The following is a 25,441-nucleotide window of genomic DNA, read 5'->3' on the forward strand; positions in this document are numbered from 1 at the left end:
AAGATGGAATTCTGGAAAAGCAGAGCTCTATTTCTTGTGAGAAAAACAAAACAAAACAGATGTTTCTCCTACTCCTGAGTGACCTGATTTAGTTACAACCCTCCAGGTAGTCAACAGAACCCACGCAAGTGTGCCATCATTTCTGATCTTGTTTTCTCATCCTTTTTTCTCTCTAAGTCACATCCATACATCCTGACACCACATTATAATTCCCTCTGTCTTTCTTCTAACATCCTGTGCCTTCTTCATTGCCTGTACTGTCCCAGTTTCAAGGCTCCCAGAGAACAGATCCATGTGGTGGGTCTAGAACTTAGAAGCTGCTGTCTGTGAAATCCCCCAAACTACTGGTAGACACCACAAAACAGTTGTCCTAAGACTAGGGAACAGGTTAACTTTATGCATTGTATCCTCACTTGTGAAAAGTTGTCAAATTGCTTTTAAAGACCTAAATATAAGGATGCCTTAACAGAAACAACCTAGAGACTGAACACCACCTCCACCATCACTTAGTTCCTTGGGATGCTTATGAAACTTCTTTTAATAATCTCTTTTACAGGTTGAATTGTGTTCTCCCAAAATTTATGTCTAAAGCCCTACCTTGTTGGAAATGTGAGATGCATTTGAAGTGAAGCTCTTTAAAGAAGTGAATAAATTAAAATGAGCCCTTAGATAGGCCCTAATCCAGTGTGACTGGTGTCCTTATAAGAGGAAATTTGAACACAGAGAGACACCATGGGTGCCAGACTGCTGCGGCAAGTCACAGTGGTGGGTTGGGAAGAGCAAGACAGGAGGATGAAAGCTGGCTAGAAAGGGGGCTATTTGAGGATTGTTTTTAAGAGGGCTAAAAAAACTTTCCTTGAAGTTTGTAATCATCCAAAAGGAAGATGGAACAACTTTTATGATATACCACAAATTTCATTAAACCTCTTCTACATATGCTTGTGTCTACATTGGGTCATTCAGGTCTTGAAGCCACTCCGAGAACTAGTAATAATCACTTTTTGTTAAACATTCCAGTTTTCTTGGTTGTTTTTTCCACTTAGCTTAAAGCTACTACTGACTGGGTCTTTTTCACATTTCTATACCTAGTGATTTTCAGGGTGCCAGAGTGGAGTTTGGTAGATTCCATAAAGGGAAGTAAGTAGACATAATATCTTATCTTAGTGTCGACTTAAAAATTAGCCGCAACCTGAAAGTAGAGAGTGTTTTACTTGGTGTGAATGTTTAGGACCCCCAGCCGGGGATACAGCATCTCAGTAGCCCTGAGAGACTGTTTTGAGGAGGCGGGAGAGGGAGTCAGGCTATATACAAGTTTGCAACAAAGCAGACAGGCAGTGGGAACATCAAAGATTATTGGTAAGTAAGGAAAACCAGATATCAAGTAAAGGGATTTAGTGGGAGGGCTTTCCAGGTGGCGCCTGTGGTAAAGAACCTGCCTGCCAATGAAGTTAAGATGTAAGAGACCTGGGTTTGATCTCTGGGTCTGGAAGATCCCTGGAGAAGGAAATGGCAACCCACTCCAGTATTCTTGCCTGCAGAATCCCAGGGACAGAGGAGCCTAGAGGGCTGCAGTCCATAGGGTTGCACAGAGTTGAACATGACTTAGCAGCATCTGCAACCTATGTATGGGAAGATGCGAGATTCTGAGATTATTGAAGTCATTCTTTGCATATGCATCTCAGTTATCTGGGGCCAACATTCTGCATTTTTACAGAAATGTTCTTCTCTTCTTGAATTCCCTTAGGTCACACTGGAGGGCTGTGATCACTGATGACTATGACATCCTTAAGTTCCTCATGTAGGGAGTGGTGCTGCTTGTTGGCATGACTCATAAATTCACATTGAGGGGTCAGAATCTCAGAAAGCTGTGGCACTTATTGCCCACCACATGGCAGGAAATACTTCATTTCGTGTTAGTAAATGAGGCACTGATTATCTGCAAAGGTAAGTAACTTGTACAAGTAGTAAATGTTTGTGCTGAAATTGTTTTTTAACTTTTTATTTTGAAATAATTTCAGATGTACAGAATGGCTGCAAAAATGATACAAAGAATTCCTGTACACCATTTGCTTATATTCTCTAAGCAATAACATCTTTCCTATTTGCTTTATTATTGTTGCTTAGTTGCTAAGTTGTGTCCAGCACTTTTGAGACCCCGTAGACTGTAGCCCACCAGCCTCCTCTGTCCATGGGATTTCCCAGGCAGGAACACTGGAGTGAGTTGCCTTTTCCTTCTCCAGGGGCTCTTCCCAACTCAGGGATCGAACTTGCATCTCCTGCATTGGCAGGTGCTTTACCACTGAGCCACTAGGGAACCCCATTTGCTGTATTAGTCATATATTTATGTACAGATATACAATTTTTTTGAGAATAAATTATGGACATATTGCCTTTTTCCCTAAGTACACTATACATTTCCTAAAAACAAGAACGCTCTTTTTACAAGAGTTTAATATAAGTATACTTATCAAAACCAGGAAATTTGTATTAAAACTATACTATTATCTAACCTGCAGACTATATTCAACTTTCGTCAACTGCTATCTTTAACAAAAGAAAAAAATTTTTTTTGTTTCAGGATACCATCCAGGCTCACACCATGCATACCTCTATAGTCTCTTTTAATATGTGCTGTGAAGGTGCTGTGCTTAGTAATGTCTGGCTCTTTGCGATCCCCATGGACTATAACCCACCAGGCTCCATTGTCCTTGGGGATTCTCCAGGCAAGAATACTGGAGTGGGTTGCCATGCCCTCCTCCCGGGGATTTTCCCAAGCCAGGGATCGAACCCAGGTCTCTCGCATTGAAGGCAGATTCTTTACCATCTGAACCACCAGGGAAGCCCTTTTTAAATATGTGTCTCCATTAATTCAATCTTTCTTTGTCTTTCAGTATTGTCATGTTTTGATGGTTATGGGTTGGTTCATTTGTAAAATGTCTTTAAATTTGTAGTTGTGTAACTTTTTTTGGGGGGGGGCCACATCACGAGGCATGTGGAATCTTCCTTCTCTGACCAGGGATCAAACCCACGGCATCTGCATTGGAAGCACGGAGTCTTAACCTCTGGACTACCAGGGAAGTCCTATACTTGTCTAACTTTTTCCACTCCTGATTGGAACTTGTTTATGCATTTTAGCATTTTTTATTTATTTATTAGAAGCCAACCAGTGGGAATTCCCTGGCATTTCAGTGGCTGGGACTCTATGCTTCCACAGGAGGGAAGAGAGGTTTGATCTTTGGTTGGGGAACTAAGATCCTATGTGCGGCATGGCCAAAAAACTAAAAAAAGAAAGAGAGAAACCCATTAGTGTCAGGCATTGTACTAGGAATTGTCAGGCAATGTACTAGGAGTTAAGGATCTAAAATTACAAATAAGATTGCTTTTTTTCTCTCCCTACACAACGATGCTGTGCTTTCATACCAATCAGATTGGCAAAAATGCTAGACCATTATATTCATGTTTTGCCAGAGACAAATAATTGAGCTATGAAGACTCATACACCATAGTTTCTGGTGAGAGAGTGAAATTAAACAATCAATGGTTAGTTAATACATGTGTGCAACAAGTTATCCCCAAACTTGGTGACATAAAACAATAATTTCTTATGCTCCCAGTGATCCAACAGTTCAGATAGGACATAGTGGGAGCAGCTTGTCTCTGTTCCAATGTCTGAGGCTGCAGATGGAAGACTCAGAGGTTGGGAGCTGGAATCATCTGAAGGTTTATTCACCCATATGTTGGATGGTTCATGTTGGCTGATACCTTAGCTGGACCTGCTGGCTGGATTATCTGTACAAGGCCTCCACGTGGCACCATCTTCTTCATTGCATGATGATTGGATCCAAGTGTGGGTGTCCCACAACATAGAAAGTCAGGCAGAAGCTGTGTCACCTGTTATGACCTGGCTTTGGAAGTCATATAGTGTCATTCTCACCACATTCTGTTCATTAGAAGGGAGTTTCTAAGACTAAGCCATACTCAAGGAAAGAGTATGTAGACCTTTCTGATAGAGAAGAGTCAATATCACACTATAAGAGGAGCATAGAGAATGAGATATGTTGACATGGACATCTTTGAAAAACACAATCTGCTCCAATCAGTTTGTGAACAAAGAAGAACAAAGAACATTTTTCATCACCCAGTTGTACAAGGATTAGGCTGCAACCCACTGCAATCGTTCTCTGACAGGGCACCCTCTGGGGAACTGAGGATGAAAAACAGGATGAAATACTCTGTGCTCTGAATAAACAGGTCCTTGGATAGTTATCTCAAGAATAATGTGAATGACTCCTGATTCTTGCCCCTTCTCATACATAAAAATCACTAAAATAATTAATTTGAGATTGTCTGTTCTTTGTGATTGACAGTAATCTTTTACCAAGATGTATGTTTGACTGTTTCTCTGGTGGCTCAGTGGTAAAGAATCCATCTGCAATCCTCCTTGTAGAAGGAAATGGCAACTCATTCCAGTATTCTTGCCTGGAAAATCCCATGGAAGAGAAGCCTGGTGGGCTACAGTCCACAGGGTCACAAGAATCAAAACATGACTTAGGAACCAAACCACCACCACCACCATGCTTGACTGCATATATTCCCGAGCCAAAAAACTCATGTATAAACTGATTCTTCCCCTACCTCTTTGATATCTTTCAAAAGGCAAGTGTGGGGTAGGGAATAGGGAGTGAAAGTGTTAGTCACTCAGTCATGTCCAACTCCTTGTGACCCCGTGGACTGCAACCCGCCAGGCTCCCCCGTCCATGGAATTCTCCAAGCAAGGATACAGGAGTGGGTAGCCATTCCCTTCTCCAGAGGATCTTCCAGACCCAGGGATGGAACCTGCATCTCCTGCATTGCAGGCGGGTTCTGAGCCACCAGGGAAGCCCCGGGAGGGGAGGGAGTAGGGGGTTCCTATGTACTTCTAGTTCAAGCTGTATAGAGGGGACACTGAGCCTGGGCTGCTTTAGGATCTAGAATCTCAGTGCTATTTGAGGATCTTGGAACTGAGGGGCAAAAATGGGGGAGGCATCGCCTTGAGGTACAACAGTGACCCACTATCAAGGTTTGTTTCCTGAACTCTGTTGAAGGCAGGATGCTCTCCTGGGGGGGTTGCATGATAACAGGCCCACTACAGTGGAAGGGAGGGGGCCTCCTGACCGTTTGGGGCTCCTTGGACCCCTACAAGAACCGGCAAAGGAGGATCGCTACAATGGCTGAGACGACTGACTATGACCACAGAGGGTAAGTGAAGTTGCAGTTAACAGATGGGAGCACGGGCAATTGTGTAGCGTTCAGGGACCATCCTGGTGTCTGCGTGTTGCCATCACCAGTGGTAAGTTGTTCAAAGAAGACCACTGTCACGCCAGGCAGGACCACCAAGTACAGGTCATCTCTGTGGGTGAAGAACGCCGGCCCAGCCGAGGAACTGCCAAAGTCAACTTTGGCTGTGCCTCGCGGCATGTGGGATCTTGGTTCTGCAACCAGGGATCAACTCTGCACCCCCTGGTCTCTTCATCAAGCTCTTTGTCCCTGGGGGGCCACGGGCGTAATCGGAGGCGGGCGGGGCTCAGGGCAGCGACGGGTTGCGCCTGTGCCAGCTTGTCTTCCTTCTGGCTGGCTCTCCAATGCATCACGAACAGGAAGGCCGGTGTTCCCGCCATCTTCCCAGGCCCAGGGGCTCGATGGGGAGGAGGGGAGACCAGGGGGCTGTGGCTGCCATCACCACGGGGGGCCCCCGGACAGCCCCTGCCTCCCCTCCCCTTCTTTCTCCCTTTTCGCACAGGCACACGTTCACCTGACTACCCGTCCTCCCCACACACGCCACCCTCCGCCGTGGAGGGCCCGGGAGAAGTCCCCCTCCTCTCTCCTGGGCCCCTGGTTCTCGGGTCGGTCGGAGCACTTAGTCTAGGCGCCCCCGCCCCATCCGACCCGACAGACCCCCGCGGGGCACCTGGGCTTTCCCCCCCTACCTCTTTGAAACAGTTCCTCAGAACTAATTGAGAGGCTGTCTCTCAGGCTCTAGTCCTCAGTAAGACCATGAATACAACTTAAACTCTCAATTCTTAGGCTAGGTGTCTTTCAGTTGACAAGTTTGAAGAAAATACAGCAATATTTGGCAAAATTAAAAATATATATGACTTGGAAATTCCACATCTAGATATACCTTGGTAAACACTTTTGCACACAAAGAAATGTACACACAAAGAAATGTACAAAGATATCACTGCAACACTGCTTATTAGAGTGGAAATTTGGGAGCATCCCCAAAATCCATCAACAGATGATTGATAAATAAATAATGGTTCATTAATACACAGGGAAAAACATCAGTAATAATAAAAGAACAATAAGATATATTTTAATACTGATGAATCTTAAAAAAACTGCTGAATGAACAAAAACAACAACTTGCAGAATGATTTATATTACATGATAATATTTATGTAAATTACTTTAAAATTGTACATGAAAACTATAGTTTGTTTATAAATATATCATACATGAGGTATAAATATAAAAAATAGGACTGGAAACACCCTAAATTTATGATTTCATTTGAGAAGAGTTAAGAGGAATGGAAATGAAGAGAGGAATAAAATGAACTCCAATGTTTTTATATATATATATATTTTTAAATAGTAAGCAAATAAAAAGCAATATTTATTTGCGTGCTATATATTAGTTTGTATTTATCTACACTGTTTAATTTTTGAAAAGTAATTAATCACATTAAAAATGAAAGGAGGCCATGAGAGAGGGCAGGGTATGATAAAATCTATCAAGAAGAGTGAGGAGCTCCAGGAGAATTCCTCTCCTCAAGAGCATGTGCTCTCCCTTCCCATGAGGTTCTTGGGCCTTGCTTCTGCCACCCACACACAGGCTTCCTCTGTGGACTTGCCTCATATGTAAACATCACCTTTTCTGTTTCTATTAGCCCTGTGTAGATAGTGTGCAAGGGATAGGATACCCACTCCAGTATTCTTGGGCTTCCCTGGGGGCTCAGTCAGTAAAGAATCTGCCTGCAACACAGGAGACCTGGGTTTGATCCTTGGGTTGGGAAGATCCCCTGGAGGAGGGCATGGCATCCCACTCCAGTACTCTTGCCTGGAGAATCCCCATGGACAGAGGAGCCCGGCGGGCTGTAGTCCACGGGGTCGCAAAGAGTTGGGTGTGACCAAGCACAGCACAGCACAGATAGTGTGGCATTTTCAAAACAACAACAAAAAAATCCCCAAAGCATTACAAATTAAAAACAGTGTTGAATTTATCAGTGAAACGGTTTTCAATTGTATTCTTCTCCACCGCCCCCTCCCCCCAGTGGAACTTGTTAAAATAGCTAAGTCAATCAGTAAAGCAGTAAGAGGGGCATAATGTTTTTATTGGCTCCACCTCCTGTAGTCAATATAAAATTTTAGAAGTACAATGTCATCTGACCTGATACTCAAATTCTTTTTCCATACTCTGTGGGTAAGAGATATATATGAATTGCTTACTTAGCTCTTTTTCCCTGAGAACTGTGGCATCTCTAAGCCAGCACTAATGGTCCTGGAACCAGGCTTGGTCCTGGGATGCCACTAGAGACACAGACTCTAAAACCCCTCAGGGTTTCCTGTCTTTTGAGGCTCATATCTTTGTGGGGCTCCCATGTGTACATGTGTAACTAAAATTGTTTTTTCTGCTAATCTTTTTATTACAGAGGGGTCTAGGCCAAGAACCTAGAAGGGTTTGTGGAAAATTATTTTTTCTCCCTTACTCCTAAGGCCTAAATTCTTAATCCCAGTCCTTCAATTTCTAAATCAAATACCGATTCCAGGACACAGCTTCCACTCCAACAAGGGTGTGGGCAAGTCAGACTCACCAGTGACAGACTCAATGGGCCCTCCCAGAGGACCTGGCCCAGGGCCTTTCCGTCACTACTGCCTCCGCCACCCACTCGTCCTGTCGAGGGCATCCTGTACTGAAGGCTGTTAGAGCCTCCCTGGACTCGCTACGTTCTAGCTGCCAGGAGCAGCGCAGCACCAACTGTGGCTACCAGGAACGCCGCCAGACACGGCTTCCTCCTGCTCCGTGACAACCACGCCCTTCATGATGGGTGATTGGGAAATAAGACACACAAGTTGAAAACGAGGCACAGATGTCATTAGGGTGAACCACACGCACTTTCTCTTACCAAGTGTTGGAAGCTGAGGTACAAAGAGAAAGAAATCCTATGACACTCGATATCATAGCAGGAACTGAGGCAAAAGATTGGGCACCCACCGGAGTGAGCAATGCGCCAGGAGCCAGAGTCTAAAGGGTATCCACGAGTCTGACCCCTCAAAGGGACGGCTGAATGAAAGTCACAACTCCCTTAGGCTGATTAAACCTGTTGTTGCAGTAAACAAAGATGTATATGATTTTAAAAAAAAAAATCTGTTCCAAAACCCCAATGAGTAGAACAAGAATGTTTTTAGTTTCCCAGTGCTTCCCCCCAGCACTCCCCCACCCCGTGATCGATGCTTTCTCTTTGTTCATTCTAATAGAGAATGGGAGACTTGACTCTAAGATTACTGTGGATTATTATCACTATTTTTTTTTATTATTATTTTTGGTTGAGCTGGGTCTTTATTGTTGCCCACTGGCCTTTTCTAGCTGCGGTGAGTGCGGGCTACTCCTTGTTGCGGTGAGCGGGTTTCCCATTGCAGGGGCTTCTCTGGTTTAGTAGCTCAGGCTCTAGGCACAGGGGCTTCAGCACTTGTGCATGGGGTGAGTTGCTCTTCAGAGTGTGAATCTTCTAATGAACCAGGGATTGAACCCGTATCCTCTGTACCACCAGGGAAGGCCCCTTCAACTATTGATATTTAAAACATTATCTGATTAAATATAGAAACAAATAGTTAAGATCTAGGATGCCTCAGTTACCAGTGTTAGAACCTATGTATGAAATGCCATTAGCACTCTGGATCAGTGCCACCTCCAACAAACACAGACAATTATTTCAAGGGAAATATGTAAAGCTATGAGCAGAGTTTGAAGGGATGGAGAATTTTCTTGCTCTTTAATCCCAGAAACCTGGCGGAGGCCCCAGGTTACTAAATAACCTCAAAGTTTGCCTAGGGCCAAAATAGTTCTAAGAATATTGGCAAATGCAGGCCTAGATAGCTCCAGGCTGACAACGACATGAAAGGGATCTCAAACATACTTATACACACACTCACTATAATGCAACCAAAAATGGTTTTATTGCTCTGAACACAATACAGCAAACATTGGCCAAATTCCTAAGGTTAAAAATATGGAAGTCTGGACCCACCTTTACCCTTTTACCTACTACCTTCCTTCAAAACACAGAGCTCCAAAGCAGAAAAGAATCTGACTTTTTTTTGTTCAACTCTGGTCTGGTATCCTCATCACTCTAGTTTTTCCAATACTCTCCTTTTTCCTTCTATGGGAAGCAGGAAAATCAATAAAAGACAAGAAAATCAGAGGAGATCATAAGAGAATTTGTGCTAAGCGAGAAGCAAAGTGACCTTTAAACAATCTTATCTAAGTGTACAGGAACCAAATGGTAAGGGGGGTCGGTCTTCTGAGGGGGGTCACAGGCGACAACGAAGAACTTATATTGGGCGGCGTCATGGTAGCGGCAGTCAGGATACCTTCCCGCAATGAAATTGCACTGAGTCAGGTTGACAGGCTTTGGACTCTGGTGACAGTTGTGCTGGCCGTTCTTACAGATGATGTTGGGCAAGTCACAAACAGCAATCACATCCTGGAAGGAGTTGTGCAGAAAGGTGTTTTCAGGCTTACAGTGCTGCGTGTAGTTATTGACGCCACTCATTGCCTTGTTGCATGGGAGAAGCCCTGGCTGTATATGCTGAATTTCAAACCAGCGAGCCTTGGTGAGATTTTTTGGCACCGCATCAAGAGGACGCACTGCCCACCACATTCCCAGCAGCAATAAGAGGACAGAAGAACGTCCCAGAAGATGTGGCCCCATCTTTTCTGTGCAACGAGAGAGAAAATAGATCGTAGCAGTAAAAGCAACAAGAGAGAAATTATTGCTCGTAACCATTAAGATTTTTATTCTGCTTTTTAAGATTTCATAACTCTTTTTTTTTTTTTTTTTTAAACCATCTTCTTTCTCACTTGAGTCTCATAGTTTTGAAGAAACTAAAGCCCAGTGAGGAGGAGTTTGAGGTAAGACAACCTTCCCTCTGGTTGGTAGATCTTGTTCTTCTCTTTGACCTGCACTCGTGTGTGTGATGCTGCCCATGTCAGAAACCTTGTCTCTTCCCAGGATCCCTGGTGGTCCAGTAGCTAAGACTCTGAGCTCCCAGTGCAGGGGGCCCAGGTTCAATCCTTGGTCTGGAAACTAGATCCCACATGCCACAACTAAAGATCCTGCATGCCACAGTGAAGATCAAAGATCCTGCATGCCGCAACTAAGACCCAACGCAACCAAATAAATAAATATTTTTACAAAGAAAAAGAAATCTTGTCTCTTCCTTCCTGAAACATTTACCCTCCTTCTATTTGACCTGGATCTCCCAGTTATCTTCACTGCCCACTCTCTCCCCAGCTGTGGGGCTTACCACGTCTCCACGATGTGGCTCCAGCAGCAGTAGTTAGTCCCAGGACCAGAAGCTTTTGTCTGTTGTTTTCATCCCAGGCATGCTAGGTCTGCCTGCGTGGGGAAGGGTTCTGAACCCTAAGAAAGAGAAACCTATAGCTTGGAAGATGAATTTCTTATGGACAGTATGGATGAAACACTTAGATTTTCAAACCTGTTATTTAAAATAGTATCAATTACACTGTAGACATAGGGAGACTAAGCTTATTTTAGAACCAATGAGACTTAAAACACAGTTTTGAGGAACTGATCACTTCCTGATATGAAATGGTATTTCCTTCCTTACTTCAAGCTTCATTTTTTTTGCAAGTTTTATGATTTCAGTTCCTTAGGAGAAAATATACATGAAAATCTGATGTAATAACTGTCACATACTTGGTATGTGAATTTCAACAATAGACTTGAATGAATTATTCATTTATGTGTATGTTTTTTAGGCCAGCTACTGGGCTACTCTGATTCATGAGCTCATGATCAGTCAGTTCAGTTCAGTGCTCAGTCTTGTCTGACTCTTTGTGACCCCATGAATCACAGTACGCCAGGCCTCCCTGTCCATCACCAACTCCCGGTGTTTACTCAAACTCATGTCCATTGAGTCAGTGATGCCATCCAGCCATCTCATCCTCTGTCGTCCCCTTCTCCTCCTGCCCCCAATCCCTCCCAGCATCAGGGTCTTTTCCAGTGAGTCAACTCTTCACATGAGGTGGCCAAAGTATTGGAATTTCAGCCTCGGCATCAGTCCTTCCAATGAACACCCAGGACTCTTGATAGATATACGTAAATAGACTGATACATAATGTATTAATAAATAAAAGTAGCACTTACAGCTGTGATCAAGGTAACTGTCTGGAGACAGTAGCTGCTGCTGCTGCTAAGTCGCTTCAGTCGTGTCCGACTCTATGTGACCCCATAGACAGCAGCCCACCAGGCTCCCCCATCCCTGAGATTCTCCAGGCAAGAACACTGGAGTGGGCTGCCATTTCCTTCTCCGATGCATGAAAATGAAAAGTGAAAGTGAAGTCGCTCAGTTGTGTCTGACTCTTAGTGACCCCATGGACTGCAGCCTACTAGGCTCCTCTCTCCATGGGATTTTCCAGGCAAGAGTACTAGAGTGGGGTGCCATTGCCTTCTCCAGGAGACAGTAGAAAGGAGGTATTATTGGAAGGCACAACACCTGCTCTGAGCTTTGAGGATTAATTAGAAGTTAGGTGAAGAAGATGGTAAGGGCATCCCAAAGAGGAAATTGTAAGAGACCCATACACATGAAGCAGGGCACATTTAGGGTATTTGCCTGTTAAACCTTTTCCTATTTTTTCACTGGGGCTGCAATATCCTTATTCAGAACCTATTGTCTCATAGAGGACTCACACAAGTTTCCTACATGGACTCTCTGCCTTTAGTCTCTTTTGCTTCCAATCCATTCTACACATTACTTCCAGATTAACATTTCTTGAGCATAAATGTAACAGTGAAACACTCTTGCCCAATACTTTTAATGACTGCAATAATCTTCAGGGTAAAATTTAGTCTGTTTATAGCAAAGCTATAGGACACAAGGTTAATATACAAAAATTGGTTGCTTTCTTATATACCAGCAAAGAACAATTTTGATTTGAAATAAAGACACTAACATTTCCATTAACACCAAAGAAAAATGAAACACTTAGGTGTAAATATAATAAAATATGTATAAGATTAATATGAGAACTATAAAACTTTGATGACATAACTCAAAAGAGGATATAAATAAATGGAGAGATGTTTCATGTTCATGCCAAAAGAAACCAGAACATGTCATCCCAAAATATGGCTCTTTGACGTCAAAATTATTTTGCATTGAAGGCAATTAAGAATCATGAAGTGCAAAATGAGCTTCTCCCTTTCTGTCCAAAGGCAGAAAATAAATTTTCCTTTTACTGGAGAGAGACTGTCATCATCCCAGTGAGGACACCAGTGGAATCTGCAAATGAATCTCAAAAACTATCTTTTTAGTTATTTCTTCACCATTTACTATCCAGAGATAGTATGATGAAGGGGTATACTATGTCTGGTCTCTGGTATATTATCCAGAGACCAAACCCCTTTGTCTTGTCAGTTCTTTACAAAGGTATTGCTTCTTTGTCTAAAGGGTATAAAAGCTTCCTGCTGTGTCCACTTATTTGGATTTTCATTTTCTTGTGAATGCTCCCACGTGCATATGAACATTTAATAACATTTGTATGCTTTTCTTCTATTGATCTTTGTCTGTTGAATTTTCAGACCCAGCCAAGGAACCTAAGAGTGCTAAGGAAAACTTTCTTCCCATACAATGACATTATGCACTTGTAAAAATGTGTACAGCAAGAACAAATTCTAGTGTAAGTTGTGGACTTTGGTCAATAATAATGTACTTTAAAAAAAATAATTTTATTCGCTGCATCTGGTCTTAGTTGCATCATGTGGGCTATTTGGTTTTGGCATATGGACTTTCTAGTTGTCACGTGTGAGCTCAGTAGTTGCTGCGCCCAGATTCCAGAGTGCACGGGCTCAGATGTAGGCTCAGTTGCTCTGTGGTATGTGGGATCTCAGTTCCCGGACCAGGGATTGAACCTGTGTCCCCTGCATGGAAAGGTGGATTCTTAATCACTGGGTCATCAAGGAAGTCCCAGTATTACTGTATTAATACTGATTTATCAATTGTAACATAAGCACTACAGTAAAATAAAATGTTAATAATAGGAAATTTTTGAACTGTGTGGTTAGGAGAAGGGAAAAGGAAAAGAGGCATATGGGAACTCCTTGTACTTTCTACTCAATTTTTATGTGAATCTAAAATTTTGTCCTGGGGACTCCCCCTGATGGTCCAGTGGTGGTGAATCTGTTTTCCAATGCAGAGGTCAAGAGTTGGATCTCTGGTCCTGGAACTAAGATCCCACATGCTGTGAGACAAATAAGCCTGAGCGCCAGACAATAGGAGAAGCCTGCCTAACGTAACTAGGGAAGCTCACACACTGAGATGAATACCCAGTACAGCCTAGATAAATAAATAATATCTTAAAAAAATAAATATCTTTAAAAAATAAAATAAAATTGCTCTGAACCAACAAGCCCATTAATTTAAAAAAATGTTTTAAGATGTCTGTTTGCCGAGCACTCAAGCATCTTTTTCTATAGCCTATGTATTAGAATAGTCTCCCTTCTCCTTGAAGTTCCACAACTTGATTGTATTCCAAGTCTACTACAGAGAAAAACAATACCAAGTTATCCATGTCCCTAGATAGGGGTCCCCTAACCCTGACCTCACATCAGAATTGCCTATAAAAATTTTTATAATGCCAAGATCCTAGGCCTACTGAATCTGAATTTGGGGGACTGAGGTCTTTGCATATCTATGTTTGATTAACTCCACAGTGATTCTTAGTAGAGAACCATTTTTCTTGACTGACATTGATTTTCACCCAGTGGCCAAGTTTTAAGACTGGGCCTGTGCTTGACTCCTGAGATAATGTTTCCACTTTGTCCTAATTCAGACAGATGAATTCTTGTCTTGCTATAATAAGTAAGGTGCAAGACAGATGGGGGAAGACAAGAATGGGAGAATATACCTCTCTTAATTCTCTTAAATTATCCCAAATCTTTGAAGTGTAGGGGATACTTTTCCTTCTACACTTCTAAATTCTCAGCTGGGGTCCCTGTAACAAAAGACAGATTAATAAGATAAAAGCATACAAATTTATTTAGTATAAGGAACATAGGAACACTTGTAAGGAAATGGAGACCCTAAGAAGTGATTAAACCTGAGTATTTTTACGCTAGGTTTGACAAAAAGTGGGAAAACATGGACAGATGTGAAAGAACAAAGGTACAAGCTAAGTGTAGTATGAGAGGAGAAACTTACAAGACCTATTCATCTAGATCAGAGATAAAGATGCTCTTTTCCCCTTAGACATAGAGAGGGCTCCTCTCACATGAAGATCTCATGATCTGCTTCAGAAGGTCAGAAAATCCTTCCTGCACAATCTTCCATCTCTCAAATTCTTTCAGCTTAAAACATTCCATAAGCTAATGTGTGCACGCTCAGTCATGTCTGACTCTTTGTGACCCTATGAACTGTAGTCCACCAGGCTCCTATGTCCATGGAATTTTCCAGGCAAGAATATTAGAGTGGGTGCCTTTTCCTCCTCCAGGGGATCTTCCTCACCTGGGAATAGAAACTGTGTCTCCTACGTCTCCTTCATTGGCAGGCATATTCTTTACCACTGCACACCTGGGAAGCCCTCAATATGCCAGGGTGCCAAATTCAGTAGTAACATGTCTTGAGTCCCATCAGATGCTACCTGTGCAGGAAATGGACCCTGGTCATTGTCTGGGCCCTAAAATTCTAAAGCAAGTTCAGGGCATCTGATAGGGTCTCTATTATCTATGTTTTCTCCATACCCATGCCTCACCAAGAAGGGATTAGGTCTATGGCCTGTCATTTTGTATATTCTATTCTCTAGACCTTTATTTGATTGTTGACTGCAAGAATAACAGTCCCAAAGCCCTGTCCTGAAATAACAGATCAGTATCTTCAATCTACTAGTTACTTATTATAACAATTATCAGCCATATTCACCCCTCTTAGAATGTTCCTTCTTTCATGGTTGTTGATGTATGTCTGTGTCAGGCATCCAGCCAGTGATGGCCAGAACAATGAGTCAGAGGCTGATGCTAGGTGATGAGTTCCAAGTTCCTTTGTGAGGTTTAGTTTTATTGTTTCTGTGGAATTGAATTCCTGACACTTGAGACAGCCTTCAACTCTTAACTCATTGGTCGATTTGAGCATGTGATACAGTTTTTTCTTTGGCCTATTGCTGTATCAGACTATTTCTTGTGACTACTTTCATCCTCTTCACATCAGTCATAACAATCTCTATACATTTTCTAAACAAGATGCTTGCTCCTTGGAAGGAAAGCTATGGCAAACTTGATATATTAAAAAGCAGAAATATCACTTTGCCCACAAAGGGCCATATAGTCAAAGCTATGGTTTTTCCAATAGTCATAATATGGATGTGAAAGTTGGACCATAACAAAGGCTGAGCACCAAAGAATGGATGCTTTTGAGTTGTGGTGCTGGAGAAGACTCTTGAGAGTCCCTTGGACACCAAGAAGATCAAACCAGTCAGTTCTAAAGGAAATTAACCCTGAGTATTCATTGGAAGGACTGATGATGATGCTGCACCTCCAATACTTTGGCCACCAGATACAAAGAGCTGACTCATTAGAAAAGACCCTATTGCTGGGAAAGATTGAGGGCAGGAGGAGAAGGGGATGACAGAAGATGAGATGGTTGGATGGCATCACCAACTCAGTGGACATGAAGTTGGGCAAACTTGGGAGATATTGAAGGACAGGGAAGCCTGACTGACATCCTGCAGTCCATGGTGTCTCAAAGAGTTGGACACAACTTAGCAACTAAATAACAACAATAACAGAAGGGAAAATTGTCCAAGACTTGAAAATGGGCAAAAAGAGATTACTGGGAGTCTTTTCATTTAGTACCAGGATTTGTCTAGCAGACTCACTGTGGATGAACAGACACTGTGAAGGTGTATACCTTTGATTTGCAGAATAGACATAAGCTTTTATAAAATGATAACAGTGCATCATTCCTGTTCATGGTGATGCAAATGAATTTTATCCAGCAAAGAACATACATTTCTGTAAACTAAAGTCACATTTGAACTGTTTTTTGGATGTTACTGACTTCCTTATTGTTGATGAGTTTATTAAATTGGGTTTATTTATGAGCTTATTCAATGACATGAATTTATTATTTAGACTTTCTTGATAGCCACAATTCTAACTTTTAAAAAAATTATTCACACTTCATAGATTTACAGGTGTTATTTCTTTTTCCTGAAACATCCTTTCCAACCTAGTCTGCTTGGTTGCTTACCCATCTTTCTAGTCTCTGCTCAAATATCCTCTCCTCTGAACTTTCCTCTCTCCAGGCACAGAAATCTTCCAGTCCTAATTGTTCAGATCCTATAAGCACTCATTGGATTCTATTTTCATTGTTAAATTATATTTTAATTATACCAAAGTATAATTGAAGTGTAAGTTCAGTTAGAAAACATCAGATTTGCTGTCTTGTTCTTCTGCTCTTTGCTCCAGGTCTTCAAAGCAGGGTGGCTTTTACTAACCACACATTTACTTAATAGCTTTCCCTCATTCCTTCTAATTGAGTTAGAATTTCTATGTGAAGCAAGTTGACTTCTAGCTTTGGATTTACAGCTACTTGTAAGGTTATGTGGGGGGAAACAAGAATACCTGCCTCCCATTTCTCAAATGGAAATTTAGGATTTTTGATGAGTGTTATAAGATATTTTATTGCTAGGATTCTTCAATATTTGAGGGGAGGGTTTGAGGACTATAAAATGCAAAAAGTTAATGAAAGCAAGATGGGATAGAAATTTTCTCAGAATGCAGAACAAAGGGTGAAGATGTCACAGCAATGCATCTTTCCCTTTTCCCATCTCACACCTCGCCATCAGCAGTATGGATGTGAACTAGAGTGTTATGTTGGATCAGAAATAAACTTTGTATAAGAGTGTTTATGGAGTTATTATAATTATGATGTGTGTAATATCTTGTGAAAATATCTATTTTTGAACAAGACCACTGAATAATATCTTTGTCCTAGAAAATGCTGACTCCTAAAATATGGGCTATCCCATGTGACAGACAAAATCTGGAATTTTTCCAGTTAAAGTATCTCTAACATAAATTCCTTTGGGACCACCAACCCTGGTTTGTAAAATGAGTTTTGACTAGATTAATAGAATTTTTTGATAGTTATGTGCACATGTGTGGTAATTATATCACAGCCACTATACCAATGACTGTAAACTTCTCTGAGAATTTGATGAAAGCCATTGATTTGCTGTCCCCAAATGGAGACAAACCAAGAAGCATTCATACAATTTCAGTGGCTTTGTTATTAGGAAGAGCCAATTTTTGCTCCATGTTGGATCTGCTTCTTCGATTTTAACCTTTGATTTTTGCTGCTTTTGTTATTATAGTCATACTTAATGGTCTGCTCTTCTGCTTGACTATTCAGAGAGACAATCCAACCCTATCCACCTGTGACTGGCAGAAAAGAAGAAATTAACACTGAAGCTGGCCATTCCCAGAAACATTTGAGAGACTTATGACCTTTTTACTCTACTTCCTTACCTTCTCCACACCTCTCTGTTCTATAAAAGAACCAGATATCCCCCCAACAAGATTATTATTTTGAGACATTAGTTGGCCATCTTCTTGTCCAGCTTGCTTTCTGAATAAAGTCATATTCCTTGCCTCAACACCTCATCTCTGATTCATTGGCCTATTGTGCAGCAAGCAGATAGACCTTGGACTTGGGAACATGGTTCATGGACTTCTTGAAGTCCCCAGGTTATAAGAAGCAGTTCTAGAGAACTTGACTGCATGGAAGCTGGCTTTTTCACCTTCTACCATAATTGTTTAGCACAGCATTTATCACACAGTAGGCATTCCATAAATGCTGTTGAATAAATGAATACATGAATGAATGAATAAAATATGAGAAAAAATTTAACCAAACAAAGCAGCATATGGTAAATGCCAAATGTATGATGTAAATGAGTTAAGAGGAAGGGATCATCATGAATTGGAGCCTAACAGCTTCTCAGTGGCCATGGACTGAACTGGGACATAAACATAAGGCAGATTTTCACCAAGTGGGAAGAAGTGAGAGCAAAGTTTCAGTGACTGGAATGTGTATGGCATACTCCTGGAACTGTAAGTGGCTACATATGACTACTACTAAGAGAACAAGTAAAGTGAGTGATATCCTGTGGATATCATATCCTATGATATCCAGATGAGCCTAGAAATGTGGGCACAGGTCAGATTATGAAGACTGTGTGCTTGAAACTGAGCAAGACCTTGCAGAATCCTCTGGGTACAGAAGTCTTTCTGTTTCTTGTTAGCAGAACTTCCCACTTTCCAAAGAGCAGAAGCAGACAGTTACTAATTAGAGAAGTGGGGAAATGGAGAAACGAAGGAAAAGCAGTCCAGAAATAAGTCCCTGCACAGCAAGGGAAAGAGAATGCTTTAATAGAGAAAAAAAAGGAAGTTGGAGGGCTATAATAAACAAAGAGTCCGTGGCTTTTCATTGGCTGAATCCTTGCCAGGAAAGTCCTGACTAACCCTGCTAGGTCACAGGGTGTGAGAGCTCCCTCTTCTGGTCTTCCAGTTCTATTTAATAGAGATTGTGTGTGTGTGTGTGTGTGTGTGTGTGTGTGTGTGTGTGCACTCTAAGTCGCTTTAGTCGTGTCCAACTCTGTGCAATCCCATGGACCAATGCCTGCCAGGTTCCTCTGTCCATGGGATTCTCCAGGCAAAATACTGGAGTGGATTGCCATGCCCTCCTGTACTGTTTACTAATCTTTTACAACTATTAATAATTTCTTTTAAATTCATTTTCCTCCTATACTGTTTTGAACCATCATCATTTAACATTTTAATAAAAACAAATTTTAAAGAATTTTGAAAGTGAGGTATTTGTGAAAAACTTATTGTAGGAGAGCTGAAAAGACAATCCTAAAATATGACTCTAGGAAACCAGAATGCACCAGTACATTTTAAAGCAGTATTTATCAAGTAAGAAAAACAACTTGTGTTCCCCATATGTAAATTGATCATTGATGAAGATCTGTTACCCCCAGAAAACTGAATTTGCCTCTTGGTGGATGTCAGGGGAGTGTAATCTCCTCGGTTCTGTCTTGTCACAACAAAAGTTTGAAGCGATGGACGTTAAAGCCCTCAGCGTGTCACAGCTCTTAGACAGACCGTATTATAGCTCTCAGCTCTCAAATAGACTGTGTTACAGCTCTCAGCCCTTGGACAGGCCATGTTATAGCTCTCAGACAGATCAGGGTTACTGCTCTGTGTTACAGCTCAGTTTTACTTAGAAAATAAAAGGAAAAGACATCCTTGAGGCATGAGGGCATGCCGACCCAAAAGATGCGAAGAGAGAGTCCTGGCCCTTTGGCTCCTCTTTTTATATGTTTTTTCCTCCTCCTGGGCCTGCCCTATGTAAATTGGGCTAGCCAAGATGCTGTTTGTTCTACCTGAGGTCCTCACTCCCGTCCTCGGACCTTCCTTTGTTCTATTTTCATGGACTTTTCCTTTCCTTGTCTTTTAGCCACCGCCATTCCGGACTCCTGTTTCCTATTCTAATTACCTAACATGAATGTCAAGCCAAAAGACACAACCAAGGCAAAGATCAGGAGCAGGAAAGATTTATTACTTGCAGCAAGGAACCTGGTGGGCTACAGTCCTTAGGGTCGCAAAGAGTTGGATACAACTGAAGCAACTTAGCATACACACAAGTTAGGAGCACACCAGAGATTTTTCCCAAAGCAGTCTCCACAAACAGCAAAATTGGGGAAGTTTTAAACTAAGGGTACTTGCATATCATGAAGAGGCTTGAGCAGAGATTTGGTGTAGAACTGGGGAAATGTTGACAGAGTCCAAGCTTTAGTCGACTGAAGTCAGGAGGGTCAACAGCATCTTTCTGTCCTGCATCTGGAACTCAAAAGACTTTATCAGATTGTTATGTATGTCCTTTGAAGAGGAACTGAGACACTGTTTTATTGCTGAACAATTACTTCTTGATTGCTTTCCCTTTGTTCCTGCATCCCTTACTTCCCTTAAGATCTTGTGACCAAGTTTAGACCATGAAATGCCTATGGCTAAAATGGCTTCTCTTATATTAAGAAAGCCCTTCCTGGTTCTCTTTTCCTGGGGACCCCCTATCCTATCTGCTTATAGAACTACTGTTTAATACTAATCTCTTATGAGTTTGGTTGGTAAAGTTCTTTATCTCCCAGGCTTCTGCTCATTTCCAAGTACACAAAAACAACTGCAAAGCTGAGGAGCTATTTGGGACATGATGACCAATCTAGATTCACTGGCCACTCACTGAGGCCCGAATTCCAGGAAGGTGTTGCTGAGAGGAAAATTTGTTTCCTTTTCCCCTTGTAGCTTAACTGGTGCAATAATTATATTATATGAGATACTGACAGGAGAACAAACAAATGTTTAATAACATGTATAATACATAGCAGACACCCAGAAAGCTGAGTAACTCACCAAAATGGCTGATGCCATCACCTTAAACACCATCTTTAGCTAAAGACAAAAGGAGATGTTGAGGATGAGGAGTCTATGGAAGATGACCAAGAAAAACACCGTAAACAAGGATGAGATTGTTTTGCAGGTTTATTATTGCCTTCTCCATCAGTAAGTTTCTAGAGAATGAGTCACCCCCACCCACCTTCCTGGTACAGCAGGAAGACACTCTTACAAATGGAGATTTCCCTTTTACCTGTGATTGTCTCTTGTGCGTGTTCTAAGTTGCTTCAGTTGTGTCTGACTCTCTGCAACCCGATGGACCATAGTCCACCAGATCCCTCTGTCTATGGGATTCTCCAGGCTAGAATACTGGAGTGGGTTACCATGCCCTCCTCCAGGGGGCCTTCCTGACCCAGGTATCGAACCCAGGTCTCTTCTGTTTCCTGCATTGGCATGCAGGTCCTTTACCACTATCTCCACCTAGGAAGCCCAAATGTCTCCTACAAAAGAGTTACAAAAGTAACCTCTATTTGATTTTCAGAATCTCTCTCATATCTGCTGATTCTTTCTTTTTTTTTTTTACTGAAGAAAGTTTTTATTTTTAATTTTTCCATTTATTTTTATTAGTTGGAGGCTAATTACTTTATAATATTGTAGTGGTTTTTGTCATACATTGACATGAATCAGCCATGTATTTACATGTATCCCCCATCCTGACCCCCCCTTCTGCCTCCCTCCCTCCCCACCCCATCCCTCTGGGTCTTCCCAGTGCACCAGCCCCAAGCACTTGTCTCATGCATCCAACCTGGGCTGGTGGTCTGTTTCACACTTGATAATATACATGTTTCAATGCTGTTCTCTTAAAACATCCCACCTTTGCCTTCTCCCACAGAGTCCAAAAGTCTGTTCTGTACATCTGTGTCTCTTTTTCTGTTTTGTATATAGGGTTATTGTTACCATCTTTCTAAATTCCTTATATATGCGTTAGTGTACTATATAGGTCTTTTTCTTTCTGGTTTACTTCACTCTGTATAATGGGCTTCAGTTTCATCCATCTCATTAGAACTGATTCCAATGAATTCTTTTTAAAGGCTGAATAATATTCTTAAAAAATAACCAGGCTCAAATGACCCCTATGCCAAAGAGGTATATTTCAGGGTGGAAAATTCTACTTCCTTACAGTGTGCAAACTAATTTAAAATATCAGCTAATTTAAAATTCTTATATTATTGTTGTTCTGTCACTCAGTCGTGTCCAATTCCTTGTGACCCCCATGGACTGCAGCACACTAGGCTTCCCTGTCCTTCACCATCTCCTGGAGCTTGCTCAAATTCATGTCCATTGAGTCAGTGATGCCATCCAACCATCTCGTCCTCTGTCATCCCCTTCTCCTCTTGCCTTCAATCTTTCTCAGCATCAGGGTCTTTCCTAATGAGATGGCTCTTCACATCAGGTGGCCAAAGTATTGGAGCTTCAGCTGCAGCATCAGTCCTTCTAATAAATATTCAGAGTTGATTTCCTTTAGAATTGACTGGTTTGACCTTCTTGCAGTCCAAGGGACTTTCAAGAGTTTTCTCCAGCACCACAGTTCAAAAGCATCAATTCTTCAGCATTCAGCCTTTTTCGTGGTTCAATTCTCACATCTATACGTAACTACTAGAAAAGCTATAGATTTAACTAGACAGACCTTTGCCAGCAAAGTAATGTCTCTGCTTTTTAATACGCTGTCTAGGTTTGTCAAGGTATAAAATGTTCATACCTTGGTCTTTTCTCTAGTTGTTTCAAGGTTTGAGTCATTTGTTGATGCTGGAGACTGAATTATAGTGTTTAGTATTTCTCCTTCACGTAGCTGCCCTGGGCATAATTATATGACATGAACATTTCTCTTACCCTGTGTCTCTATCCCCTATTTAGCAAACAGAACTACTGTGGACATTACTTACTTCGTCTTCAACATTCCTTCTCCCATATACTTCCTCTTTCCTTCAACAGAGTGTAAGTCTTAAGTCTCACTCTTGAACAGAGTTTCATTTTAAAGTCCTCTAACCTTACTTTATATTTCTGCCATGTGAACATGATTATTATCAGATAAACTCCTTTATGTTCATATCTTCTACTTGATATTTTATTCATCAGGAAACATATAACCTTAACTCATCTAAAATGCAGTACCCTCCTTACAGATATTTTTAATGAAACCTAGAGAGAGCAGACAATTGCTGGGCACTTGTCATGCGTGTTTTCTCAAAGTTAAAATATCAAGTCAAAGGATGAGGAAGGAAGAAAATCATTGTTGACTGAGCACCTGCTATGTGCCAGGAACATGCTACATATTTTATACCTAATCAGCTTTGGTCACACCCACCAATCCGGGTGGAACTCAACATGTCTCCACCATCAATGCCTAGGTCATGTATTATCCCCTGCTTAGCACATAAGTAGTTATACTTTCATCACATACAGAAATCTACTGCACACAGTAGACACACACATATAACATACTTTAAACTTATAAACACTACAAATCACATTTAAGCATAAGCTATATAGCACACACGTAAAACACCTGTACTAATTACACAACACATACTCTGTACACATAAATACATTTCATACACATTGGAATGATATAATTTATTTAGGGATGGGAAGATCATTCAGTTTGCAAAGGTATAAGGAGAATCAATATCAGGAAAATTCCTGGGATAGTAAAAAGGAGATGCCATGTGTGCAGAATCTTTTAAAAAGTAGAAGAAGAAGAAAATCAGATAAATGAGAGCAGAAGGGTATTCCAGGGAGAGAAACAACACAGGCGGTTATGAGAGCAAGAAACCACATGAAAAATGCTAAGTAGTTGAAAAATGTTGGTACATAAATGTAAGGGCTCTTGATGGATGCAGGGTCACCACTTGGGAGCACTGAACACTGAAAGCCATGAGTATGGGTGGACTTTCTAGGTGCTGATATCCTCTAATAACCGAGTGTCCTCTATACCATCAACAAACCCATTCATGCTGCAGTGGAATTCAATGTAGCTGTAGCTCTTATAATCTTTGTAACTGCTTTTGCTGTTCTTCCGGATGCACTTGAGTATCTTGAAGGGATATGGGACCCATATATATATATTTCTGTGGTGGTCTCTCCAGTTCCTCATGCATATATGTACAATTCTGTGCCAGAAGGTATAGATGAAGATGTGATAGTTCTTGTCTTTTGGAATGCCTCTTTCCCTCATCAGATCGTTGCATTTGTACTTGCTGAATGCCCAATTTGTGCTCAGGTGGTGCTGTTTCACAAATTCCCTCCAGGAAAGGTTCTGGCTGTGTACAAGGAGCCCAGATAAAGTGAACAGCAGAGCCCACAGAGAGCCTAGGACCTTTAGAGTGGATGCCATCTCAGTCACCAGGACCACCTGCGGATGCACGGGGAAGGAGAGGAAAGCATTGTCTCAGCACTGCCCTGAGAGCTGAGCTCCACCTTAAAATTCCTCTCTCTGTCACTGTAGGCACTTGGACCCAATTTTACCATTTGGTTTCCAGGCTGGAAGATAAATCTCATGAGATAATAAAATTTATAAGAAATGAAAATATGCTATAGCCTGTCTGAGACAAGCCCAAAATTGTAAAAAATTAATGAAGTTTATTTCAACAGTTCCAAATACCTCTTGTCTGCCCTCTCTTCTACCTGAACTAAGGAACTTATTTCCCTTTAGCTGACTGTTTTGCATCCAGATCAATTCATAGAGGTGTATATATCCTTAAGAAAATAGGATTTTAAGCTTTGTGTTTGTGAATTGCAAAAGGTTGTCACCTTTAAAGGATATGCAAAGTACAGAACAGACTTTTGAACTCTGTGGGAGAAGGTGAGGGTGGGATGTTTCGAAAGAACAGCATGTATATTATCTATGGTGAAACAGATCACCAGCCCAGGTGGGATGCATGAGTCAAGTGCTTGGGCCTGGTGGGCTGGGAAGACCCAGAGGAGAGGGAGGTGGGAGGGGGGATCGGGATGGGGAATACGTGTAACTCTATGGCTGATTCATATCAATGTATGACAAAACCCACTGAAAAATAAAAAAAATAAAAATAAAAAAATAAAGGATATGCAGAAGATGAATAGAGACTTGGGAGATATTTTCCCAGCAGGAGGCTTTTGTTCCCTGAAATCCTTGGCTGCAGCTACACTGACTCTGAAAGATGTTGCTTCCCAGGATCTTGTCTTCCTTATGACACTTCCCCAAAGACTGCGAAGCAGGCTATCACTTCTGGCTACACACACCCCTTCTCAGAAGCCATTCCCCTAATTATTGTCATTATAAACAATCTTGATCTGTTGTTAAGAATGTCATCATAATGAGCTCTAATTTTGAAATATTGTTCTAATCAATCAGGTACCAAGATTGAAATTGCCCGCACAAGAGCTACTCTGTTCAAAATCAGGGCAGAAAGTTGCTTGAAAAAGTCTCCCCTTTAAACTAGCTCCCTGTCCTCATTTACCATGAGGATTATACCTGGTCCTGTGCAATGTCTATCCTAGTTCTCAACTCTGAGCATGCTGCCCCAAAATGGGCCTAATAATCTGTCCCTCAGACTTGTGAGAGTCTTATGAGATATATGCATTGAGAACATTTGTGAGAATGTCAAGTGCTATGTCAAACACAGCATAAGGGATAGGTGTCTTCTCTTTTGTGATACCCTATCCCTGGCTCAA

General features: G+C 41.6%; 1 protein-coding gene across 1 annotated transcript; it reads right to left on the minus strand.

The window, feature by feature from the left end:
- Positions 1–9,202: 9,202 nt before the first annotated feature.
- On the minus strand, positions 9,203–20,196 carry RNASE6 (ribonuclease A family member k6). The gene is made up of 3 exons (XM_065941058.1): positions 20,069–20,196; positions 10,569–10,684; positions 9,203–9,978 (listed from the first exon to the last, which is right to left on the minus strand). The coding sequence occupies exon 3, from the start codon at positions 9,971–9,973 to the stop codon at positions 9,509–9,511; it is 465 nt and encodes a 154-aa protein (XP_065797130.1). The 5' UTR covers positions 9,974–9,978; positions 10,569–10,684; positions 20,069–20,196; the 3' UTR covers positions 9,203–9,508.
- Positions 20,197–25,441: the final 5,245 nt, after the last annotated feature.

The sequence above is a fragment of the Muntiacus reevesi genome, chromosome 7 (genome assembly GCF_963930625.1).
Source record: "Muntiacus reevesi chromosome 7, mMunRee1.1, whole genome shotgun sequence".
Lineage (NCBI taxonomy): Eukaryota > Metazoa > Chordata > Mammalia > Artiodactyla > Cervidae > Muntiacus > Muntiacus reevesi.